This window comes from Equus przewalskii, chromosome 22, assembly GCF_037783145.1.
Source record: "Equus przewalskii isolate Varuska chromosome 22, EquPr2, whole genome shotgun sequence".
NCBI lineage: Eukaryota > Metazoa > Chordata > Mammalia > Perissodactyla > Equidae > Equus > Equus przewalskii.
This window is the reverse complement of record NC_091852.1, coordinates 17,383,464-17,410,124: the sequence shown is the minus strand read 5'-3', so window position 1 is coordinate 17,410,124 and position 26,661 is coordinate 17,383,464. Positions and strand designations below refer to the sequence as shown.

The window sequence follows — 26,661 nt, the reverse complement described above, 5'->3', positions numbered from 1 at the left end:
ACATCTGTGGCAGTCTTCCTCTATTTTGTATGTGGGATGCCACCAAGGCATTGCTTGATGAGCAATGTGTAGATCCACGCCTGGGATCGCACCTACGAACCCTGGGCTGCCAAAGCAGAGCATGCAAACTTAACCACTACACCACCAGGCCGGCCCCTAATCTCTTTATGTTTGAAGGGAAGAAGTACTATACTCTTAAAATTCTGCTTAATAAAGAGTACCACTGGTCTCGTTTTTCAAAGAAAGCAAATTAATGCAGAGAGACCACCAGATATATCCACCAGCTCCTGGTTAAATTCACGGCAGTACCTTGCACTCATTTCTCGGCACTGGATTATTGTATTTGTCCATCAATTGGCATTCATTACTTGTATTTTTTCAGTGAGCGAACACTATAATGTGAATCTCCTTGAACCAGTTGTAATCACATTTTAGCTTGATAGATTCCATCTATAACTATCCAAGCTGTCTTGCTTTCAGTGCTTAGGAACTGAGCATACCACTCACCTCTCACTATGAGATACCTGAAGAATAATGTTTGCTATATGCAGTGATCGGTCCAAGTTGAGCCTTTATTCGCCATATAATCCAAATTTGTAGAGTCTAAGTGACAATCCATTATTTAATGGCTAATTCTACAGTCCACATGTTCTGAACACTTTGGTTTGCCTCCATTTTGATGTGTTGTAAAAGTGAGCACATTTGTCAGCATTCTAGAAGCACAGCTTCTTTTAATAAAATACACGTGATAAGTCTCTGAGCCATTGTTGACATAAAGCTATATTGCATATGTTGGAAAAATAGATTCAAATGAAAAGGAAAACTAAATGTATTTTATAAAATGAATTACTATGTAAAGAACTTTTACTTATTTTTTCTTCATATTTGAAGAAAATATTTATGTCAGGACATCTTAAAATTAAATACTTTATTGTAGAATCTTCTAATAGAAAAACTGTCTCAATGCTAATAAGCATTGGTGCTTATTGAAACTGATAATGGAGATGGAAATGCAAAAGCTTTATATTTTATAATAATAGGACGATAGCCAGAGAAAGCTCTTGACTTGGTGATATTTTATATAGGAAAATGGCTAAAGAGTAAAGAACAAAGTTGAGTTCCTTAACAATGAACATATGGCAGGAAGAAACAGCAGAGACCATAAAAAATCTTGGTAAAAATTGGATGTTTAGTTTACATGTTTATTGCCTAAAGACAGTTTTTATTTTTTTGTGTTTTTGTGTGTGCTGGCACCGTAGATATATATATATTTTTTGTTATGGTAAATAAAGACTGGCTTTCAATAGATTCTTTTATTTTTACCATTTAAAATACACAAATTGGATTGTTTATCTGGTTTGTAGATTATCAAGCCCCTTCCAATCCTGCCCATGTTTCAACCATCATTTTTGTTATTAACTTGGAGTGTTACACTGGGTAAGAATGGCAGGTGAAGTTCATACCATTTTGTCCATTACATTTTACAAATTTTATTGGCTAATCGAGAAGGATTGGAATTTTTAAGTGGTAAATTAAATTTTACATCAAACTCCATGCCACATACCAATCAATTTTATTGACATAAATACATGACGAGAAATACTTTATTAAATGTCACATTACCAGGCCAGTGAAAAACTGATTACTTACTGCTGCAAAGGCTGTAGTAAATTAGGAAGAAAATATTGTTCTGAAATACAAGAGAAAGGGATATTTAATAATTAAACCTCCATTGTCAGCCAGTTCTTCTCTTTAGATGTGTATGTACCTTTGTGTAGTTTATTTGAAAAATCAAGTAAGTTTGTTTGGATGGCAGAGGTGATTGGGATGAGGATAGTTGAACAATGGAAGCTATCTGCCAGAATCCAAGCAGAATTAAAAGATAGTGAAGACTTGTAACTGTAGTTCAACTCTTTTGCTCTCCTTCCTGCTCCTGTGCCCCATAAACCTGGTAAAGGTCTACTATAAACAGCTGAGAAACTCCTACAGTTTAGTGCTTTCTTCTCATAATACCGCATGACTTCCATGAATAGGGACTAGGAGTGGCATTGCAGAGAGTATGTCTTAGATTAGTAAAGTACTTTTAGTTCTCTGGAATGCAAAAATAGCTAACCTTCTCCTTTATTGGTATTTTAGAACTGCAATTTTGCTGGTACTGTTTGGGCTCTGAAATGATGCATTCTTTCTGATTTGGCTTTTAACTGTAAAAGGTAGAAGCCAGAAAGCTAAGTCCCTTAAAATTAGAAATTAGATTCTGTTGGTGGGATTTGTGAGAATTATTGCTAGAATTCTTCAGAGAATTATCAGGAAGCTGATATCATATAGGGAATCATGGTAAAAGGAAAGGAAAAGATCTCAAATACTTAGAGCTGGCCTGTCTGAGGTCACATATAGCTAGATTTCACTTTAATCCCTGAATTATGAGTTTTTCCATTTTCTGATAGCATCTTAGCAAGTAGATCATTAAGATATTTGTATTGAACTTTACATTTTTTTCAAAGCTCTGTCACATATATTGTATTCTAATAAGAACTCTTTGGAAAGTGAGAAAGTGGCCTTAGAAAAGTTAGTGACTTACCCTAGGCACAGCTAGTAAGCAGCAGATTCAAAATTAGAATGCAGGTTTTTTTTCTCTTCATAATCTCTCATTCCTGGCTTTCATTTTAATGTCACATCCCTAAGGTTTGACTCAAAGTCATCCACATGACTTGAACCATTCCTATATCTTATAGAATGAAGATACATCTGTTGGAAAACTTTATTTTGTATAACCAGATTTTCCTTAACCTACAAGAACCAAGAGACTGGACTTGGATTTGAAAGATAATTTAGTATAACCTACTTATTTTATTAGGAACAAAATTGTCTCTAGGAGGAGTTCAGGGTAATGATGGGGGATATTACCCCAAACATAGCTCTTTTCTGAACAAAAAAGATGGGTTTGCTAGGGACAACAGACAAGAACTTTGGTTCAACTTGCAATTATTTTAAATAGCATCACCAGTGTACAAGACACTGTGCTGTATGTTATAGAAGATACCAAAATGAATGTCCAACACCAAGGGATTTACAATCCATTGAGAGAGATGGCCCACAAATAACTCTTGGGTAGATTACAAGAAGTGCTAGGTCTAAATAAAAGGAGAAAGTGACCCAGAAGCACAAGTTAAGACTGCAGAGGAGTAATAAAATGAAAACAGGAGAAAGAGATCTAGAAAGGATATGAATTAAAGGTAGAAAAATGCTGTCAAGAATGTTTATAGGAAATCCTGTGAGGAAGGCACCAGAAAATGGAGGAAAAATGAACAAGAATCCTGTTTCCTTTGATAGACAATGCAGATAATCTCGTGCTGTCTCTATATGTCTTGCCTTTGGGTTCCACATAAATTGTCATTTATTCATTCATTTGCTCTTATTAGTTTTTCTTTCCTCTTGTTACATAATCTTGGTGATCCATGAACATTAATCAATATTGCCTGTCAAAAAGAAGATTTTCTATCTGCTCTGAATAAACATTTAATGAAGAGAAAACAAGACTGAGAATTTTGGTTTAGTGGTAGGATTTCTAACCTTAAAAAAAATGAGTTGATCATTATTCTTTTTGTTCTTTTATCAAATAAAAGTTAACACTGTTAGAAACTACAATATTATCAGTCCCTCCGTGTATACCAGTGTGTGACAATAAACTATATAGTTAGGCGTCTTTGGTTATGCCCTTCAGCTCTAGTATTTCTTATAATAGGTTGGGGCTCTGATGGTTAATCAGTGATATGAGAGTTGTGTCACCACATTCCGGGAGTATTAAAATGTCCTACCTGGAGTGGAGTTTTGGTCACAGGTCACTCCTTGTGTCATCTTGTAGTGTATGCTGACTGTGAACCCTGGCTTTATTCTTGCTCAGAACCTTGGTTTAAAGGTTTAAATATTTGAAGGTAAAAGTGGAGAGTTTTCATTACTGTCACCAATTGTTCACCTGTGCATGAAGGCTACTTTTTGGCATTAATATTGATCGACACGACAAACTTGGACTGAAAACTGCCTGCCCTAAATTGTGCTAATTTCCGTTTTCTTTTTTTTCCTAAACTTCTCTTGGTCAGAGATGAATATTTTGTATTCTTTTAAGAATTATTCTAATCAAATCTAGTACTGCAATAAGAAGAGGTAGTACAGTCTCCACTTATTTTCAAAAGCATCCTTTAGGGACACAGGGAAGTGAATTGTAACTTCTTCTACTCAAAGTTCTTGGAATTTGGGGATATTGTCTCCTTGAAAGCGTTTTCTAAGTAGCATATGATGTACTTCCTTAGTATGGCTTCAGAATCTTTCTGTGTTAGCGCAGATTGCTTAGAGCCACTGCTGGAAATATGACTTACAGAGCTGTATTGATGTTGAGTTTCTATTGTTTGTACATGGAGGGTGGAGTACCACAGCTGACTGTTTACGAAAGCACCTAGTCATCACATATGTGAGAGTTTCACAAGTGGAGCTTAATTATGATAAAGGTTAAAGTGTTATAATATAACCAGGAAATGAAGGCAGTGCCAGAAAAGTGGTGGAGTAAAATAAACCTTTTACTTCTAGCAAGTACTAGAAATATAAGATCAGTTCTTTTCCCTTAGGTGTTTATTGTCCAGATCAGTGGTTCTCAAACAGTTTGTTCTCAGGATACCTTTACACTCTTAAAAATTATTGAGGACCCCAAAGAGCTTCTGTTATATGGGTTTATATGTGTTGTATCTGTTGATATTTATTGTAATAGATATTAAACCTGAGACATTTTAAAAATAATTATTTAATAAATAATATAAACAACATATGCCCATTAAGTGTCAATTTTTTATGAAAAATAACTTTTGAAACAAAAATATTAGACAAGTGGCATTGTTTTACATTTTCACAAATTTCTTTAGTGTCTGGCTAGTAGAAGGAAAAGGAAAGAGTAAATTTTAGAAAGAGTAAAAGTAATTTTAATAGCCTTTTTCAGATAATTGTAGAAATTCACCTTTGATACTACACCAAATCTTAACAAGTGGAAATTTCCTAAAGGTTAGTTAGAGTGTAGAATCTGAAATCACATCAATGAACACTTTATACTCTATTACAGTAACATCCGTTGGTCTGTCCTGCACTTTGGATCTTTCCCCCATACATGATTTTGCAACATCATACATTTGCTCATTTGGAAAATATTCTTCCAAATGTTGATATGCTTTATTATACAATATAAAAAGTAGTGTTAATGTCACAATGAGGTCCTTAAAAAGGTCTGTGGGTTTCTAATTTGGGGGTTTTTTTTTAAAGACTAGCACCTGAGCTAACATCTGTTGCCAATCTCCTTTTTGTTTTCTTCTCCTCCTCCTCCCCAAAGCCCCCAGTACATAGTTGTATATTCTGGTTGTAAGTCCCTCTGGTTGTGCTGTATGGGCTGCCGCCTCAGCATGGCCTGATGAGTGGTGTCATGTCCATGCCCAGGATCTGAGCCAGCGAAGCCCCAGGCCACCAGAAGCGGAGCACACAAACTTATCTACTCAGCCACAGGGCTTGCCCCCTAATTTTTGTTTTTATCTAAGTTTGTGGAGGTGATGAATACAGTAATTACTAGTACAATTTGGTGCCACTGTCATTGTTCATGCTAAGGTGCCAGCACTTAATATCCATTATGAAGAATGAGAATCAAAGAAGTTAAAGTGACTTTCAAAGATAATATGACAAGGGCACGTCAAAGCTGGGCTAGAATCTAGGCTTCCTGTTTCCCAAATCAGTGCTATTTTCAAAATAATGTTTTCTAGTATTTATAGTGATCCATTGAAAACTTCAAAATTTGTCCCTGATTTTTATCCTTAAATATTTCCTGAACTTTTTTTAGCTTTTATTACTTTTTCTTTCCTTTTGTGTTTTTCATTGTAAAATAAAGTAAATATGGTAACATTTTTTGAAAGTATACTAGTCTCTCCTTTGTCGGTAAACATGGTTTGTAGGAGTGACCTGTTTTTTTATTTGACGACAGTTTCCACTAAAATGATGAATTGTGGTATATGCATGGTCAAGGTTGATTGTTTCTGGGAACTGTGTCCCATGGAGAAATAAAAAGAAGGCAAAATCATCATTATTTGAACATCTCTGAAATTCTCTTGCAGTGGACTCACAAAATATTCAAAATGTAGCCATTTTCAAGGAAATTAGGTAAAATTCGCTTTCAGTTATATTTAAAGTTTTTTCTTACTGTGCATTTTTTAAAAAAATACTCAAGTGATTAAATGATATACAGCTATTTTTAAAGATATTTCAAAATACTTCGTAAGTTTTATAACAACTTGGAATGCATATCTCTTTTATCATTAAAATAATATCTAAACCATTCCATGCTTAAGATCAAGAGTCTTTGGCTAGAAAAATGTAATTCTAAGGTGAAAAAGAAGGTAGAGACACTTACATTCAGACCTTTTTTCATTCTACTCCCCATAAGGACATAAAGCCTGGATTAAGAGTTTTAAAACAGAAAGCACACAATGGTCCCACTTCTGTGGCAGAGAAATTAGAAGGTTGTAAATGTCTAAAAATGTATGTAATTTACATTTTCAGAAACACATTTCACATTTATAAAGAGGAAACACGTCGTTTTAAAAATGTACATGTGTGTAAATCTCCTTATAAGATACGTGTATTTATATTCACAGAGCAACTAGCCTAATAAAATCTGTTTTTCAGAATGAATTTAAATTTGAAAAGAGCGTAATTGCTAGAATTCCTTCTTTTCTCCGAATTGGCCATTGTAGTCTCAACTAGCAATAGGAACCCTGGAAAACCCCCATATCAAAGCAGAATTACTTTAATCTGGTCCAGAGTTCTCAAGTGATTGTGTGCATAAGAATTTCTTGAAGAGTTTGTTTAACAAATAGATTCTTGGAAGCCATCCCCAAGACTCTGATTATGTAAATAATGGGTGGACCCCAGGAATCTGCACTTTAATAAGTTATGCAAGTGTTCAAGCCCTGTTAAGAGTCACTGTTTTGGGTACTAGGTGGGCTAGAGAATGTAGAATCTGACATCTTTTGACTCCAGAATCCAAAACAGGATATCCCATTTTTAAGCCTATTTTACATGTAAATGTTAACATGAACAGTTCTGTAAACACAGTTTTATCCCTGAATTAGCAATTTGAATACTTAACGATTGGTTTACCCCAGGAGTCCCTAGTATGAAACAACATATTCATAGAAATGAAAACATTTCTAATTTCCTTGAAGCCTGAGATGAACCTAACCAAGACAGACGTTCTTTAAAATTATTTTAAAACTTTAAAAAATTGAAGCCTAAAAAACACTGTAAAATTTTTCCTTAATCCATTTGGATTATTACAATCTGTTTGTGTTCTAATGGTATAAATTTTTTTATCTATTTTTTATTGCAGAGTAATTAGGTAAAGCTTTTTGGAAAGCCAACACAAACATACCAAATAATTTAACAAAAAATATTTAGTAATTATTTTCACTTAGGTTGTATATCAATTTTTTTTTTTAAATTCTAACGTATTTTTCCCAGTCAAATCTCTTGAGGGTATAATTTACATACAGTAAAGTTCACCCTTTGTAGTATATAGTGTTAAAAAACAGAATTCAACTGAGTAAATTTTAAAGATCTTATTGACTTTATTCAGTGATTCATGAATTGGGCAACATCCAGTCTAGCAGATGGAAAGGAGCTCTGAGGAGCTGTACAAAATGAAAGACTGTTATAGGCAGAAGGGGGCGGGAACAGGAAGTTATACTAGCCAAAAACGCTGATTGTAATGGGGGTCTATGAGGCCGCTTGTCTTTTTCTGCTTTCTTAAGGTGGAAGTTTAGATAGTTCTCCTTATTTAATATAAACATACATATGTAATCAATTGGTTTTCAACACAGTACAAAGGGAATTCCATAGAGAATATAAACGTTTGATTACATAATTATATAAATTTCCCAAGAACTTCTTTAGCTCCGTTTCACAAATTTTGGTGCTGTGTTTTCACTGTTATTCAATCAAAATATTTTCTAATTTCCCTTGTGACTTACTCTTTGACCTACAGGTTATTTAGAGGTGTTTTGTTTAATTTCTACACATTTGGGCATTTTCCAGATGTTTTTCTGTTGTTGATTTCTAGTTAATTTCATTGTGATAAGAGAACATATTTTATATAAACTTCAATTGGGTTTTTTTTTTTTAATTTGTTGAGGTTGGTTTTATGGCTCAGGATATTGTCTGTCTTGGAGAATGTTCCATATGTACTCGAAGAGAACATATTGCTCTGGTTGAGTGGAGTGTTCTATAAATGTCAGTTTGGCTGATAATCTTCTATCAGCCAGGTGTTCTATATGTTTACTGACTTTTTTGTCTACTTGTTCTATCAATTACAGAGAGAGAAGTATTGAAGTCCTCAATTGTAATTGTGGATTTGTCTATTTCTCTTTTTAGTTCAATAGTTTTGCCTCATTTATTTTAACACCCTGTTCTTAAGTGCATAAACATTTAGGATTATTGTGTGTTTTTAGAAAATTGATACCTTTATTGTCCTGTAATATCCTTTTTTAGACCTGGCAATTTTCTTTGCTTTGAACGCTATTTTGATAATAATGTAGCCGCTCCAGCTTTCTTTTGATTAGTGTTTGCATGGTTTGTTTGGTTTTTTTTCTGGTCTTCTACTTTTGACTATCAATATGTTTATGTTTAAAGTGGATTTTTTTGTGTCTTGTATCTTTCACTCCATGTTTTTCTTATCTCTGAGATTTCCAATTGACTCTTTAAAAATGGCTTTATTAAGATCTGTCTCACATACTATACAATTCATTCATTTGAGCTATACAATTCAGTGGCTTTTAGTATATCACGGAGTTGAGCAACCAACACAACAATCAACTTCTGAACATTTTAATCATCTCAGAAAGAAACCCCATACCCATTAGCAGTCAATCTCTATTTCCCCCCAAACATCACCCTCCCTTGCTTCCTGTCTCTATAGATTTGCCTATTTTGGACATTCCATATAAACAGAATCATATAATATCTAGTCATTTGTGACTGGCTTCTTCCACTTAGCATAATTTTTTCAAGCATGTTGAAATGTTTATCATTACTTAATTCTTTTTTATAACTAAGTAACATTCCGTTGTATAGCTATGCATTTTATTTATCCATCAATTGATAGACAGTTGGATTATTTCCACTTTTTTGGCTATTATGAATAATGCTGCTATGAACATTCATGTACAAGTTTTTGTGTGCATATATGTTTTCAGGTCTCTTGACTGTCTATCTAGAAGTGGAATTCCTGGGTTACATGAAACTCTTTAACCTTTAACCTATATCCTTAACCTTTTGAGGAACTGCCAAATTGTTTTCAAAAGTAACCATACATTTTTACCCCCCACCAGCAATATGAGGGTGCCAATTTCTCTACATCCTAACAAAACTTGTTTTTTGCCCTCCTTTTTGGTAATAGTCATCCTAGCGGGTGTGAGGTGGTATCTCTTTGTGGTTTTGATTTGCATTTCCCTGATGGCTAGTGATGTTGAGCATCTTTTCATATACCTCTTGGCCATCTGTATGTCTTCTTTGGAAAAATGTCTCTTCAGATCCTCCGCCCATTTTTTAAATCAGATTGTTTGTTTTTTTGCTACTGAGTTGTATACATTCTTTATATATTTTAGATAGTAACCACTTAGCAGATATATGATTTGCAGATATTTTCTTCCATTTAGCAGGTTGCCTTTTCATTTTGTTGATGGTTTCCTTTGCTGTGCAGAAGCTTTTTAGTTTGATGTAGTCCCTCCCACTTGTTTATTTTTTATTTTGTTGCTTTTTCTTTTGCTGTCAACTTAAAAAAGTCATTGCCCAGACTGATGTCAAGGAGCTTATTGCCTGTTTTCTTATAGAGTTTTTATGGTTTCAGGTCTTACATTCAAGTCTTTAATCTATTTTGAGTTAATTTTTATGTATAGTCTAAGACAGCGGTCCATTCTCATTCTTTTGCATGTGGCTGTCCAATTTTCCCACCACTTATTGAAGAGACTGTTCTTTCTCTATTGTATTTTCTTGACTCCTTTGTTCTAAATTAATTGACCATATATATGTGGGTTTATTTCTGGGCTCTCTATTCTGTTCCATTGATCTGTGTATCTGTTTTTATACCAATACCATACTCTTTTGATTACTATAGATTTGTAATACAGGTTGAAATTAGGGAGCGTAATGCCTCCAGCTTTGTTGTTCTTTCTCAAGATTGCTGTGGCTATTTGGGGTCTTTGGGGGTCCCATACAAATTTTAGGATTGTTTGTTCTATTTCTGTCAAAAATGCCATTGGAATTTTGATAGGGATTGCATTGAATCTGTAGATTGCTGTGGGTAGTGTGGGCATTTTAACAATATTATGCAGATATATAGAGAACATTCCATCCAAAAGCAACAGAATACACATTCTTCTTGAGTGCACATGGAACATTTGCTAGGATAGATTATATGTTAGGCCACAAAACAAGTCTTAAAAATTTAGAAAAATTGAAATCATATCAAGCATCTTGTCCCATCACAATAGTATGAAAGTAGAAATCAATTACAGGAAGAAAACTGGAAAATTCAGTAATTTGTGGAGAATAAATAACATGCTCCTGAACAACCAGTGGGTCAAAGAAGAAATCAAAAGAGAAATTTAAAAAATACCTTGAAATAAATGAAAATGGAAATACAACATATCAAAAGTTATGGGATACAGCAAAAGCAGTTCTAAGAGAAAAGTTCATAGTAATAAATGCATACATCAAGAAACAAGAAAAATCTTAAAAAACCTAACTTCACACCTCAAGGAACTAGAAAAAGAAGAACAAAAGAAGCCCAAAGTTACTAAGAGGAAAGAAATTACAAAGATCAGAGTGGAAATAAGTGAATTAGAGACTAAAAAGATGATAGAAAAGATCATTGAAACTAAGAGCTGGTTATTTGAAAAGATAAACAAAATTGACAAACCTATAGCTAGATTAACCAAGGAAAACAGAGAGAGGACTCAGATAAAATCAGAAAGGAAAGAGGAGACATTACAACTCATACCACAGAAATACAAAAGATCATAAGAGACTACTGTGAACAATTGTATGCCAACAAATTCAACAGCCTAGAAGAAATGAATAAATTTCTAGAAACATACAACCTACCAAGACTGAATCATGAAGAAATAGAAAATCTGAACAGACTAAGTATTAATAAGAAGATTGAATTAATAATCAAAAACCTCCCAACAAAAAAAACGTCCAGGACCAGACAGCTTCACTGGTGAATTCTACCAAACATTCAAAAAAGAATCGATACCAGTCTTTCTCAAACTCTTCTAAAAAGAATAGGAGGGAATGGTTCCAAATTAATTTTACGAGGCCAGCATTACCCTGATTCCAAAACCAGATAAGGACGCCACAAGAAAATAAAATTACAGGCCAATATCCCTACATACATTCAAAATGCTCAACAAAATATTAGCAAATCTAATTCAACAAAACATTAAAAGGATCATACACCATGATTAAGTGGGATTTATTCCAGGGATGCAAGGATAGTTCAACATCCACAAATCAATCAGTGTATCAGTGTGATATACCACATTAACAAAATGAAGAATAAAAATCATATGATCATTTCAATAGATGCAGGAAAAGCACTTGTCAAATTCAGCATCCATTTTTGATAAAAACTCTCAACAAAGTAAGTATAGAGGGAATGTACCTCAACATAATAAAGGCCATATATACAAACCCACAGCTAACATCATTCTCAATGGTAATAAGCTGAAAGCTTTTCCACTAAAATTAGGAAAAACACAGGGAGACCCACTCTTGCCACTTGTATTCAACATAGTATTGGCTGTCCTAGCCAGAGTAATTAGACAAGGAAAAGAAATAAAAGGTATGCAAATTGGAAAGAAAGAGTAAAACTATCACTATTTGAAAAGAATATTTTTTAAAAGCTTTAAGAAAGTAGGAGGCTGGCCCTGTGGCCGAGTGGTTGAGTTTGCACTCTCTGCTTTGGTGGCCCAGTGTTTCACCAGTTCGGATCCTGGGCACAGACGTGGCACTGTTCATCAAGCCATGCTGAGGCGGCATCCTGCATGCCACAGCTAGAAGGACCCACAACTAAAAATATACAACTATGTACTGGGGGGCTTTGGGGAGAAAAAGGAAAAATAAAATCTTAAAAAAAAAGAGAGAGAAAGATCTCAAGTACTGTTATTTTCCAGTGAAAACATCTAGAAATGCCATAATCAATCTATAATGACATAAATATCTAATTGAAATTGAAATCTAGCAGTTTTGATTTGGGGGCTTTTCACCTATACATTTGGCTACACCCCTTTATTTCATCAAGTAAATCTTAGGTAATTAGTAAAAATTAATATTTGATTTTCTTTTCCACTTTTAGTGTTAAATGTTTACAAAAGACAGTGAAGGATTCTTATCATATAATGTGTAGACCATGTGCCTGTGAACTTGATGTTTGCGCAAAATGTGGAAAGAAAGAAGACATTGTTATTCCGTGAGTATTTCTTTTTACATTTGAGTTTTATTCTTTTAGTAATTGATATGTGAATTTTCTTTTAAGGAAACATTCAGTAGCTCAGAGAATCTCAGAATTAAAGTATATCACACTAATGTAGACTTTTTTCCTACCTAACAGGAAAAATGTCTTAATTGTTTGTAAAATTTTTCTATCATTACAATAAAAGTGAAATTTTATAGTTTTAGGAAATTAAAATGTTTATCCATAAGATTCACATTCACTACTCATTACAAAAGAATTGCTCGTTATATAACTACTTTTCTTTAATGGACATCATGTATTAATGCTTTTGAACCTAATTTGTTGACAGCAGTATTATAATTGGTTGGATCTTGCGTTAAGTTAGTCTTCAAGGAGCTTTTTCTCTATACTTATTTCATTAGACTCTTGTTAACCAAGAAAAGTAGTGTAAAGGTCTTTTCAATCTACACAGTTAAATAACGAAAGCCTAAGAAATAAATAGAAGTTTTTTCTTCCACCTGTAGGTTTAACAAAGAAACAGAAAAGACAGAAAATTTTGAAAATAATCTATGTTCTAACCATCAAAGAAGCTGCAGAAGAAATGAAGAAAGTGATGATGATTTAGATTTCGATATTGATTTAGATGACGCAGAAGATGGCGATCAAGCGGATTAACATAACTATACTAAAGTCAGTTTGAAAACATGAAATTCTGAACAACTTTGGACTTTGAGGGTTTTACAAAAAAGTACTGTGAAATCCTAATGAGGAAATCATAAAAACCTGTAGAAAATAGGCAAAATTTATAGAGGGACAATATAAATTATGTATGATATTTGAATAATTATAAAGCTTTTACCCAGAGTTTTCCTATAATAAATTTTAAAGTAGCGTATGCTAGAATATCTGCCAAAATTAGTATGGGTTTAGCATTTTGCAGTTCGTGGAAATTATTTAGAATTTACATATACTACCTATATCAAACTAAGTAAGATTCAGAATTGATGATTGTGTAAGAACTATCTCATGGAAAAATCAGATGACATTATTATATTGCTAGCCTCAAAAACTGGTCCTCAGTAACTACCTTTTGATAAATTGATCTCGAGTAAATGGCCCACATAAGAAAAGCCCGCCTACTTATGTTTGCTTGTTATAAAGCGAAAAGTTTATTATAATATTTAACAACTGTATAGCAATTTTTCATTGAAAGTATTTTTTTATATCTTATGACATTTTTTACCTTTTTTGTCTTGTGAAATATACATACAGAAAAAATGCATAAAATATATATGTATATTTAATAAATTATTTAAAAAGTCATACATCTATCACCTAGATGAAGAAACTATTCCTAAACGCTATAAATTAGCTTTGTCTTATTTTTGAACTCTTTTCTCTTTTTCTTTTAATCTCAAACCTAAAGAAAAGTACCAAATAGTACAATGAATCTTTGTATACTCTTCACCTAGGTTGATGATTGTTAACATTTTGCCACGTTTTCTTTATATCACAGTAGATGGGTCTAGATATATATTTTATTTACTGAACCATTTGAAAATAAGTAGCTGGCATTGGTTTTTAATTTTATATGAACAGACCTATACTATGCATGTTATTTTCTCTCTTCTTTATTTCATTATTATGAAATTTGTGAAATTGATCCATGTTGTTGCAAGAGCTCTAATTTGTTCATTTTACATTACTGTGTTTTATTCCATTGTATTTACATACTAATTACATACATTAGAGAGGATAAGTTGACTTATCCTCTCTAATGTTAAGGGACGATTGAGTTATCTCAAATTTTCTTGTTACAACCAATAGTGCTATGCACATTGGTATATCTGTTTCTTGGTACACATATCTTATTTCTTGGTACACATTTCTGTTAGATGTATGTCCAGCAGTGGTAGAGGACATCAGGTATATGCATCTGCAGTATTACTCTATAATGCCCAACTATCTTTCCAGAAAGATTGTTCTCTCCCTTCCCCACAGCAATATATATATATGAGAATTCCAGTGCTCTGCATCCTTTCCAACACTTCATATCAGACTTTTTAATTTCTGTCAATTTTATATGTATGCTACATATATCTTTGTCTTATTAATTTGTATTTCCCTAATTACTAATAGGCTTAAGCCCCTTTTAATGTTTATTGACCATGTGGTTTTTGGATAATAGAAGATATTAATGAATTGTTTTGGTGAAGTTTAATAATGTTACTTAAGAAATGCATACTGAAATATTTGAGTGTAATAGCAATTTAAGATATTTCAGCATAAAAAAGTAAAGACACAGATAGCATTTTAGTGGCACCAAAAATAAGTTACCTAGGAGTAAATTTAAAAAATACTCAAGAACTTTATACACAAAAATATAGAATCTTATCAAGATCCAAAGTGGAGACATAAATAGAGAAAGATAAAAATAAATGGGGAGAGATACTGTGTTTGTGATGTGGAAGTCTCAATATTCTAAGCTTACAGACTTACAGAAAGTTTCTCTCCCATAAATTTATGTGGCTTTCCTTTTTGCATATAAGTTTATTTTCTAGACTATAACTTTTGCAGTTGAAGAGCCAACTAAATTATTATTAGACCTACCATAAATTCTTTGCCATTTGAATGAGTTATAAGTCCTCAGATAACCTTACCAGAAGAGAGATTTAACAAAGAGCATCACCTAGTGACATATACTAATATCTGCATTTCGTCCTTTAGTGCTAAGACACGTTGTTTTGTTTTGTTTTTTAAGAAGACTTAAATTTAATTGTTATGTTTAGTTCATTTATATTTCTTTAGGAATTATCCTTTCTAATCTAAAAATTACTTTTTTATTGGAGCTCAGCATGGATCTAAATCCTGGCTCTGTCACTTACTAGCTGTATGACTTGGTACAATTTAACTTTCTGTGCTTTGGTTTTCATGAGATTGATAGAAGGATTAAATGCATTAATACGTAAAATGCTTAGAACTTATGAGAGCACCACAGAACTGATATTATTATTGCTCCTATGTGATTATATATATATAAATTAATTAGTCATTATTAATTAGTAATGAAGACATGAATTTGTTTGCCTACATTCTGAAAAAGAAGACTTATATATGGATTTCATATATATATGGAATATATATAGAATCCTGTTACTTGCTCATGCTGTCTGGTTCCAGAGTCTGATTTTTAACTACTGCACAATAGTGCTGCCACTCTGTCATATGTCAAAAGCATTTCTATAGGTAAATAGAGAAAAAACTTTATTAGATGGGGGACATGGCATGAACAAGTTATTGGTGACTAAAAAGGCTTGGAATAATAATGGAAATAATATAGTAATAGCTAACATTCTTATTTCATTTGTTCAACGAATAATCATTGAGCACCTATGTGGGCAAGGCACTGTTCAAGATACTTGGGGTACAACAATGAAGAAAGCAGAGATCCATATCCTTTCAGAGATTACCTTTTAGTGGGTAGAGACAGACCATAAGCAATAAACACAGTAACTAAATTATGTGTTAGAAAGTAAAAAGTGCTATGGGAAAAAATAAGGCATTGTAGGATAATTGGGAGTCTGAGGGCATGGATGGAGTGGGGATGAGCGTGTACACGTGGGTAGGAAGTGGGCTATGATTTTTTAATAAGGTGTCCAGGGGGACATGTTGGGGAATAATGTTCCAGGCAGAGGCAAAAAGGCACAGCAAGGCCTCTAAAGCAAGATTGTGCCAGGTGTGTTCAAGAACAGCAAGGAAAGCAGCAGTTAAGTTGGAGAGTCCTAAGAGAGAAGATCAGGGAAGTAATGGAAGGCCAGCTCATGTGAAACCTGCTTTTAAGATGTTTTTACTTTATCTTTGGTTTTCAGCCACTTGACTATGATTTCTAAGGTGTGAATATCTTATTTATGCTATTTAAGATTTTCTCAGTTCCTCCAATCTGTTGGTCCATGTCCTTAAACAGATTTGGAAAAATGTTCAGCATTGTTTCTTCAAATAGTACTTTTCCTATTCTCTCCTCTCCTTCCAGCTCTCCAGTTACACGTTAGACCCTTTTGACTGTGTCCCGTGTCTTTCTCCTGCTCTGCTGTCTTTTTTCCATTCATTTTTTCCTTTCTGTGCTTCATTTTGTGTGTTTTCTATTGGCCTTTCTTGGCATTTGTTAATTCTGTCTTCTGAATAAATAGGATTAATGTGTTCAGTCTGCTTTTAAACCCATCTAATAAATTCTTAATTTCTCATACTAAATTTTGCAGTTCTAAAATGTCCATTTGATTCTTTTTTAATAGATTATAGTTCTGTTGAAATATTCCATGTTACCTATCTTATGTGTCTTTTTCTCTATTTTCTTAGACATTTTAATCACAGTTATTTTGAAGTCCTTGTTCACTTTTGTTTGCTTTTATTGATTATTTCCTGATTATGGGTCATTTTCCCCTGCTTTGCACATCTAATTTTTATTGTATGCTAGAAATTGTGGATGACACATTATAGAGGCTTCCTCTAAAAACTAAATTTGTGCAGGTCACCTTGATTCTGTCAAATCTTAGTTTTAGGCTTTGTTGGGGTGATCTATTTCAGTTTCACATTTATTTCTAGAATTCCCTATCCCTGTCTCTTAGTCTTCAAGTATTGTCTTTATTCCTAGATGTGTATTTTCTGGGGTCTTAACTTGTTGCCAAGAGTGTTCACCCAGGTATCTCCACTCTGGGTGAGCCCATCCTCCTGCACTGTGTGACCTTTGAGGTCTGACTAGCTCCCAGCCGCTCGGCTGCTGTTCTCTGCTAGGACTCCTGGGGTTGTGCCCTGTGTGTGCAGCTTAGGAGACTAAGGAGTGACAGAGAAGTAGGAGGAGAACCAAGAAAGGGTGTCCTGGAAGGCAAGGGGCGCATGTATTGAGTGCTCACTGTATCCTGGCCCAGCTCTAAACTAAGGTCTTTTGCGATAAGCACGTTTGAATGTTCATTCTGGCCCTGTGTAGTGACAACTATCATGATCCATGTTTACAGATGAGAAAGCGAGATGAAGTAATTTGGCATACAGCCAAAAAGTGTCAGGCCCAGGTTTTGAACCTATATAAGCATCTGATCCCAGAACCTCTTCTGCACGTTAGAGTTAGTATGCATAAGAATAATATGTGAGTCGCTGACTGATAACGCCACTATATTCCATACTCACAGTCAGTCCCTCTGCCATGCTTTCATATTGCCTTATTTCAGACAATTTAGAGCTTGTTCTGTTTTTTTTCTGAAGAACTTTTGGGTTCCAGCATCACTGGAGAGTGCTTAGGCTTTTAGCCACTGCTTATGCACCTGAATTGAATGACTTTTTCTTACTCACCCTGTGACTCTTTATTTCCACATATGAATCATAATACCGTAATCTTTCTAATTAGATGATGTCACTTTATTGTGAGAACTTGCATAATAGAAGGAGTATAGGTGTTTGCCAGCAATTCTGGATATATCTAGGAGCTGTACTGGGAAGGTAAGTTGTAGTGATTAACTCCTAATACAGTAATAATATTAGAAGAAGAAAAAGAAAGGTGTTACTTGGTTCTTAACATACATTTGTTACTCAGGTAGCATAAAGAGCGCTGCTCTGAGTCAGTATTCTCCATCTTTCAGGTGAGTCAGCTGAGGCTCAAAGGTTGAGTCACTTGCCAAAGTCCGAAAAGACAGTAATACATCTGAGATTCAAACCAAGTCTATATGGCTCCAAAGCCTATCTTATTGCAACTACATTTATGCAAAATTACAAATGGTCCAGGTTCCTAAGCACTTTTTTTCTTGTGTTATTTGTAACAGCATTAACATGAACACACCTCTATCCCTTCCTTAGCTTCCTCTTTCTAGGGAACATTGTAACATTAGTAACATTAGTCAATATTACTCAATGATTGCCCTGTTCAAAAGCCACATTTAAAAGAAAAAAAGATTATAGATAGCCTCTATATGACTTGTGCCATGGAATATTTGTCACTCATTACGTTCAAATTTGTCAGTAATACTGAATGTTGCAAGACCATTTTCCACAATTTTTATTGGCAATCCTTATGCAATCAGGGAAGTATGCTGAGATTACTTACGTAGCTCTATGCTAATGAGTCTCACAACTTCATCAATAATTAATACATAGGGAAAAAATTATGCATCCCCAAATCTCATATATAAGACTTTTAAAAGAATTAAAAGCACCAGGCTTTCAAAAGGTTATCACTACATAAAATTACACATGAGGTTGCATCGTTTATTTCTATGTAATTTTAAAAATTAAAAATGTTGTGAGGCCGGCCCTGTGGCCCAGTGGTTAAGTTCAGCACACTCTCCTTCAGCAGCCCAGGTCCAGTTCCCAGGTCCAGACCTGTATCACTTGTCAGCTGCCATCCTGTGGTGGCAGCCCACACACAAAATAGAGGAAGATTGGCACAGATGTTAGCTCAGGGCGAATCTCCCTCAGTAAAAAAAAAAATATTTAAAGTTTTTTGTAATTTTTAAAATGTGTTTCCTTTCAAAGGAAATAATTTGCACATCATAAAATGTATAGTTGGTACTTGGTACTAATAGGAAAGGTTTTAACATATATTTTGGATATAAAAATATAAATAGTACCTAAGTGTTCAGAAGTTGACTGATACAAAAAGATTCATCAAAATTTGGTTTAGAAGTTTCTGTAACCTCCAGAAACATTAATTTGAATTATATAAATTAAATTTTAATATTAAATACTTAAATCTACATTATTTAATATTTAAAAACTTTTTTCCATTTTTAAAGCAAATCCAATGCCTTTGAATTCAACATTAACATAAAATTATAATACATTTAAAAAATTATGCCTTGTCCATGGGTGAACCTCACAGATGTGCTGAGCAAAAGAATCCGAACACAAGAGATTATATACTTTAAGATTCCATTTATGTGAAGTTCAAAACTAATTAAAACTAATTTACGGTGACAAGCATCAGAATACTGGTTACCTTTAGGGCTGTGGTATTGACGAGGAAGGGGCATGAGGGAACCTTCTGGAGTGCTGGAATCGCCTGTTTCTTAATCTAGGTGATGGTTACATAAGTGTATAGAAATATAAAATTCAATACTTAGGATTTATTCACTTTATTAAATTTTGCCTGAATTCAAAAGAAATTGTAACAATTTTTTAAAAATTAATAGTATACTGTTGTCAAATCCATGCCTTGAAATAAAGCAACATAAATCTCTACTCCAGGAGGAGCAGAAGGGAGAGGGACTTGGAGGCAGAAAGATGTGTTTGAATCCTAACCCTGCCTCTTACTAGCTGTATGACCCTGGGCCAATTTCCTTACCTTTGGGAAGTTACCTTGTGTGGACCTTACCTATTTGTAAAACGGGGGCAGGGATTTCTACAGTGTAAGAGAGCTGTGAGTATTAAATATAACATCTATACAGCTCCTGGCACATAGTAGGTGCTCCATTCATCCTGTTTATATATATTGCTTCATAAGTTTTGGTTTAGACATTTTCTGTCAAATTATCCTATGGTTTTGCTGGGGTGGAAAGTAGGTAAACTGGAAACCCTTGGGTGGGGGAAACCTTGATAGAGAATTCCTATTACACTGAAAGAGAAGAAGCAAAGCCCTCCAGTGAAAGCATTTATACAAGAAATGGCAGACTTGCTACTGGCTATTTTTAGTACTTGTGAGGGGTAGGCCCTTCAATAACAGCATCCACAAGCGTCTGAGTGCAATAGCAAGCTTTAGAAGAAATATTTCTGACAGTGACAACTTTACAAACTGCCGTTCATTTCTTTTTTAAAACTAATTGATTCTGTATTATTAACTGTAATTAATATCACACACAGAAAGTTTCTGAGAAACTAATAAATCAAATGATCAAAAAATTTATTTTTTTTTTTGGTAAGGAAGATTGTCACTGAGAAACATCTGTGCCAATCGTCCTGTATTTTGTATCTGGGTCACTGCCACAGCATGGCTTGATGAGTGGTGTGTAGATCTGCGCTCGGGATCTGAGCCTGTGAACCGCAGTGCGTGAACTTAACCACTATGCCGCTGGGCTGGCCCACCCCCAAAATTTATATTTTAAAATTACACAGTGAATTAAAAATATCAAGTTAATTAGAAAAGTGTATTCTGTTACACTGAACTTTTATTTAAATTATAAATTTGCATAAATTACAAATAAAATTTTTTGTGTAATTGAGTATGACCTTATCTATTCAACTTTCTATTTTTACTTAATTATTTAAACTAGTCACAAATTTATTTGTAGAATATATTTTCTTTAATCTGGAAAGAGTTTTTTCTTTTATCATTATGAAGGAAAGTCCTGGTCACATAGGGAACGACAAACTAAATGACCGATTTAGGAAATGAATTGGACCCGGGGAAATTGCCAGGACCAGCTGAGGTTAGGAAAGATGGTTTCCTACAGGACAAAACTGACGTCCCTTGGCAGAAGATCTTTGCAGCATGTCCATAACACCAGGAGACACAAGATAAACTGACTTTTAAACTATGTTATTTATGCTTTCAAATAGTATACTCAATGTGTTTTCCAATGAAGTACTTTAAATTTAAAGCAGTAGGTCCAATTGTTATTCTGGAAAAGTATATAATTAATACACTACAGAGTGTCCAGGACATCTGGAAACAGAGGAAGAATAGTGTATTTATCATACTTCACCCAAAAGCATACTGAACATACTATTTGGAAGTGCAACCAAACAGTTACACACTTGGAAAATAGGTCTCTCCTATGTTTCCTGCCTTTGCCACACTTGTGACTGCCAGCTGAACAAGGCAGGTGCAGCATGAGTGGCTGCCAGTGGACAGTGACAAAAACAAGACTTACTGAAACAAATGTTTCTTATAAATAATTTGGAAACAATTTTGGAATCCATTTCTTGGCAGTGGAAATAGTACAGTTCAGATCCTTTTAAGTGATTGATTTATATGTGGGAAGTCCTCAACTGGTAGCTCTGGAAATAACTTAATGATGCTATGCCACTGTCTGTAAAGTTGAGAGGATATCCTACAGAAAACGAAAATCGCAGAGGAGGGAAGCCACGTGGGAGCAAGCTGTCTCTGTATGGTCATGACCATTTAGTATAATGTTTGCACTGTGGAACTGGTGACACAACCGGTTACAACAGAAATGGGCCGTGGGGGATAGCGTGGAGACAAAACAGGAGTCCACGACATTATATGTTTGGACAAACATCCAGCCAGTCGTCCTTTCTGTATTTTTCCAGTCATAGAACTTCCTGTTTTTCTATGATCCACTTGTCAAGTACATTTTGCCCACACGTGGGATGTGCCTAAAAGTCAATCATGTTCTTGCCAGCTATAAACTGACTGCAGAGATGACTAAAAACACGAGAGAATTGAACTTAAAGTCGTAATTTTGGTGTTTTGTTCAGTGCTGAATTAGGAGGTGAAAAGACTTTGAGGGAGTGTCAACTCAGTGACTGCTCCCCCCACCAGGATGCAGGAAGCCCATGAATTCACATGTGCACTCAGCTTTGTCGGTAGACTGAATAACTATGTCTTGCATCTCTATCTACTGTTTTTATATGTAGTAGATGTGATTAGTTAAATGCAAATTCAATTAAAATTATTACTGAGTTCACAGTATTCTTGAAGTTACGTATTTCCTCAATTTATGCTAAAGGTTCAATTCAAATATGCAGGCCTGTCACTGTTTTTGCTGTTGAAAGGGGATTCTCGGCCTGGGAGAGGTTGGGAACCACTGAGAGAAGCATCAGCCTTCATTGTGCTGTAAGTTCGGTAAAATTCTCTGAAAGCTTTTTCCACAGTGTAATGATAATTCCATCTCTATACTTTTTAAATGCCTTATTGAGGTATAATTTACATACCATAAAATTCATCCATTTTAAGTGTCTAATTTTATGATTTTGTAAATTTGCGGAGTTGTGCAATTATGACCACAATCCAGTTTTAGTACGTTCCCATCACCTCAAAAAGATCCGTCATGCCCAGTTTTAGTCACTCCCCATTCCCACCCCCAGCCCCAGGCAACTTCTCTCCTTCTGTGTCCATAAAATTGTTTTTTATGAACCTTTCATATAAATGAAATCATAAAATATGCAGTCATTAAGTCTGGCTTCTTTCATAACATTTTTGAGATACATCCATATTGTAACATGTATCAACAGTTCATCATTCTCTTTTCTTTCTTTTTTCTTTTCTGAGCAGTATTTCATTGTATGGACATAATCATTTTGTTTACCCACTCAAATTTTGATTGTTTCCACTTTATGGCTATTATAAATAATGCTGTTGTGAATATTTGCATGTGACTATGTGGAAATGTTTTCATTTTTCTTGGGTATGTATACTTAAGGGTGAGATTGTGGGTCATCTGGTAAATTTATGTTCAATTTTTAGGAAGCTACCAAACTTTTCCAAAGTGGCTGCATCATTTTACAATCCTACCATCAGTGTGTGAGGGTTCCATGTTGAGGAGGTTCCACATCCTCATCGACACTTTTAATAGTCAATCTATTTTGATTATTGCCATTCTAGTGGGTGTGAAGTCTCATTGTGGTTTTAGTTTGTATATTCCTCCTAACTAATGATGTTGACTCAGCGTCTTTCAGGTGCTTATCAGTCAATGGTATATCTTCTTTGGTGAAGTGTCTATTCAGATATTTCACCTATTTTTAAAATTGGGTTGTTTTCTTATTATTGAGTTGTAAGAGTTGTTTATTCTATATACAAATCCTTTATCAGATATAACTTGGGAATATTGTTCTGCCAGTCCGTGGCTTGTTTGATTTATATACATAATATTTTATGATAAATATATCTCAATTTAAAAAGCATATCCTTCACATAAAGAAATTAACAGTGTGGACACGTAAGAATCCCTGTGGTAGCCGTGGAGGTTTGGAGTCCTGAAGCCTGACAAACTGTGCACTGCCCCTACCAGCTACATGCTGCATCATTTATGAAAATTTTAGAGCATCCGTTGAGTGTGCACTTTTGTTTGAGTAGATTATTAGAATTGGAAGACATGTAGAAAGCATGTAGTCCAGCACATTGCCTCAAGAGGTAAGTTAGTATGAAATTTTATGTTAAGAATTTTTGTTTTCTTCTGTGGCGGGTATACTGTGGACATGTCCACTATGGCTCCAGGGGAAGGGAGGAGAGCGGCATCCCCTGAGAATATGAAGAAATGGGTTTTGTTACCCTTAATTCAAAGTGGGATCCCAGTAATTGAGTGCATGTGTCTATGTGTGTGTCTCTGTGTGTGTGTAAATAAACAAACATGATTGGAGGGGGTGGTTCAACCGGGCACTTCATGAAGGAAACGAAAGAATAACTGGACCTACCTTCAATAATGAAAACTGTAAATACAGCAAAAGATAAAACCCAAAACACATTTGACATTCTCATATCAGCCTCTGGTTCTGCCTAAGAAAATAGTGATATAACCATTGTAGCTGCAAGAATTCTAGATCCTCTTTTTCTTGGCAAGTTGCTTTTGTTCACCACTGGACTGGCTGCTTTTTGCTCCACATCAGAGAGTTCTAAAATCTTTGCTTACGTCCTTATTCAAAAATGAATTTGCATTGGTTGTTTTCTATAGAAAACATTTTCTAATACCTTATATGCAAATACCTTGCAGTCTCTGGTCTATGCAATTTCTTTTCCCTTCTCCCTTCTCTCTTCTCTTGCCATTTGGGAAAATGAAACAGTTCCTGCTTGAATCCTGATCTGCCCAAAATATTTTCTCCACTGCCCAAAAGTGTGGACACTATGAAAATCACTGTATAATGCCATTAAAGTTTCCCTCTTTAAAAAAAAAACAGCAACTGAGGTTAATGATTACTCAATAAATACTCAGTATGATACTAAGCAGTGGTCCCCAGAGTGGGGTTACATTAGAATCACCTGTGGTGTGTATTTAAAGTACAGGTCTTCTGGCCCCAGAGCAAAGCTTTCCTGCCATGTTGATACAGGTAATGCAGGGAGCCACTAAGGCACGCTGAAATGGCTCAGCAGGCTAAGGTCCAAGCTGTCAATGCATTGCGTCATTATGCTTAGCACAGTCAGGAGGATGGGCTCACAGGCACTACAGGTGCTTAGGCACAGAGCTGTCTAAACCTCAAGTGTGGGCCATAACTGGCAGGGACAAGCTGGCCATATTTGGAAAAATTCTATGGTAAGGGGCAAATGTGGCTGAGATTTCGGAGCCATAGGGAAATATAGCAAGACAGACTAAATGTTGTGCCACGAGAGAGATGTGGCAGAAACAAACTATTGGCCGAGAGGTCTCCTGACTCCTGACTGGGTGACTTGTGACCAAGTGGCCCAATTAGGTTGTGGCAGCTCAGCCTTTGGGTGGTATCTGAAGGAGAAGAGGACTGAGAGGGGTGCTGGAGGGCAGATGCCCTCTTTTTTGAGCAGGGGTCAGAGTTCAAGCTGCTGAAAGGAACCCTGTAGCCTCCCTTCCCCGTCCCTCCTGTCTTCCTTCTCAAGTTCCAGTTCTAGTGTATGTGATCTGCTCCCTTCTTCAAGATGCTTAGGTTTTTGCAAATAGGTTTATGGAGAAGAGTTACCCTTACCCACACCTTAAACATCTTATTTTGTTTGTTTTTTGGTGGGGGAAGTGGTCTCTCTTTTAACACAGCTTCAGATGATGTAACATTCACAGATACCCAATTTTGTTTCTATCAGATGAGAGGGAAAGTGATTGTGAGGCTCCATTCTAATTATAACTTTGCCACTTCAACTGCCTGGCCTGTAGTTTCTCCTTGTATAAAATAACAGAGTTGGTCTAGATCAGTGATTCTCATCATGTGGTCCCCAGACTAGCAACATCAGCACCACCTGGGAACTTGCTAGAAGTGTAAATTCTTGAGCCCCACCCCAGACCTGCTGAAACACACTCCCGGGTGGGGCCCAGCAATCCGTGTTTGAACAAGCCCTCCAGGAGATTCTGATGTTCAGCAAAAATTTGAGAACCGCTTGTCTAGATGAGTACTTCTCAGCCTTGGCTGCAAGTACATAAAATCACCTAGGCAGCTTTTATAACCTGCCAATCCTAGGCTCTACTTGCCAAAGATTCTGATTTAAATGATTTCTGGTGGGGCCGGGCATTGTTATGTGGTTCTGATGGACATCTAGATACTATCTGAGGTCTCATACAACGAAAAGTCACTGTTGCCCCATGTACATGCAGGCATCCAGCCCTGCAGCCTCCCTAGGCGACTAGACATTGCTGTAATAGAGAAGGAAAGGCATTTTCAAAACCCTGCCACTGGATATGTACAAAGGAGGAAAATGTATTTCCTAACATCTGATAAGAGGTTTATTCTGTGATTTATATCTGAGAACAATTTGTTAAATATTCATTTACAACTTGTTCAATTTTATTCAAAGGAATTAAATGTCGCTCAATGATAGAATGAATAAACAAACTGTGGTATAAACATACAATAGGATACCCAGCAAGAAAAATAAATAAACTAGTGATGCACACAATAACACTGCTGACTCTCACAATTTAATGATGAGCAAAAAAAAAAAAAAACAAAGGTGGGCACAAAATAGAAATACTGTATGATTCCATTTAAATGAAAATCAAAAAACAGGCAAAATTAATCTATGTTGATAGAGGTCAGAATAGTGGTTATTCTTGGGAGTAGTGTGGTAATGACTGAAAGTGAGAACAAGGGAAACTTCTAGAGTGCTAGAAATGTTCTACTTCTTGATCTGGTGATAGTTATGTACATATATGCACTATACATATGCATATTGAGCTATACTCTTAAGGTTTGTGCACTTAAATGTTATTCCTCAATAATAAAGACAAAAACAGAAATGTAATCCTGAAGGGGGGATTGACACACCAGCACACCATCACTCAGTAGCCTATTATTTTATTTGTGCCATCTATGGTCCCCAGAGATGAACATAGCACTTTGATTTCATGTTGATATGAAGTTAAAATGTATACATCAATATGTATGGCCCCAAGTTGAGAAGGCAATGGCATGATCTCTATATATTTAAAGCCCTTGTTTATTTTGAGTATTTGTATGTGTCCAGGGCACATATTTTGCAGCAATACACTTGGGTGCTTGATTCTCTTACAGCAAAG

The 26,661-nt window shown here is 35.1% G+C and overlaps 1 protein-coding gene across 3 annotated transcripts in view; it reads left to right on the top strand.

The window, feature by feature from the left end:
• Positions 1–26,661, top strand: part of C22H9orf85 (chromosome 22 C9orf85 homolog) — a 225,226-nt gene that overhangs the window by 36,861 nt on the left and 161,704 nt on the right. The window contains exons 3-4 of one of the 3 annotated variants that reach the window (XM_008513571.2): positions 12,437–12,550; positions 13,060–18,785. The exons of the other annotated variants lie outside the window; for them this stretch is intronic. Coding sequence (XP_008511793.1) covers positions 12,437–12,550; positions 13,060–13,210 — 265 coding nt within the window. The 3' untranslated portion in view covers positions 13,211–18,785. Of the gene's footprint in view, positions 1–12,436; positions 12,551–13,059; positions 18,786–26,661 lie in introns of those variants that run through there. 3 annotated transcript variants of the gene reach the window in all.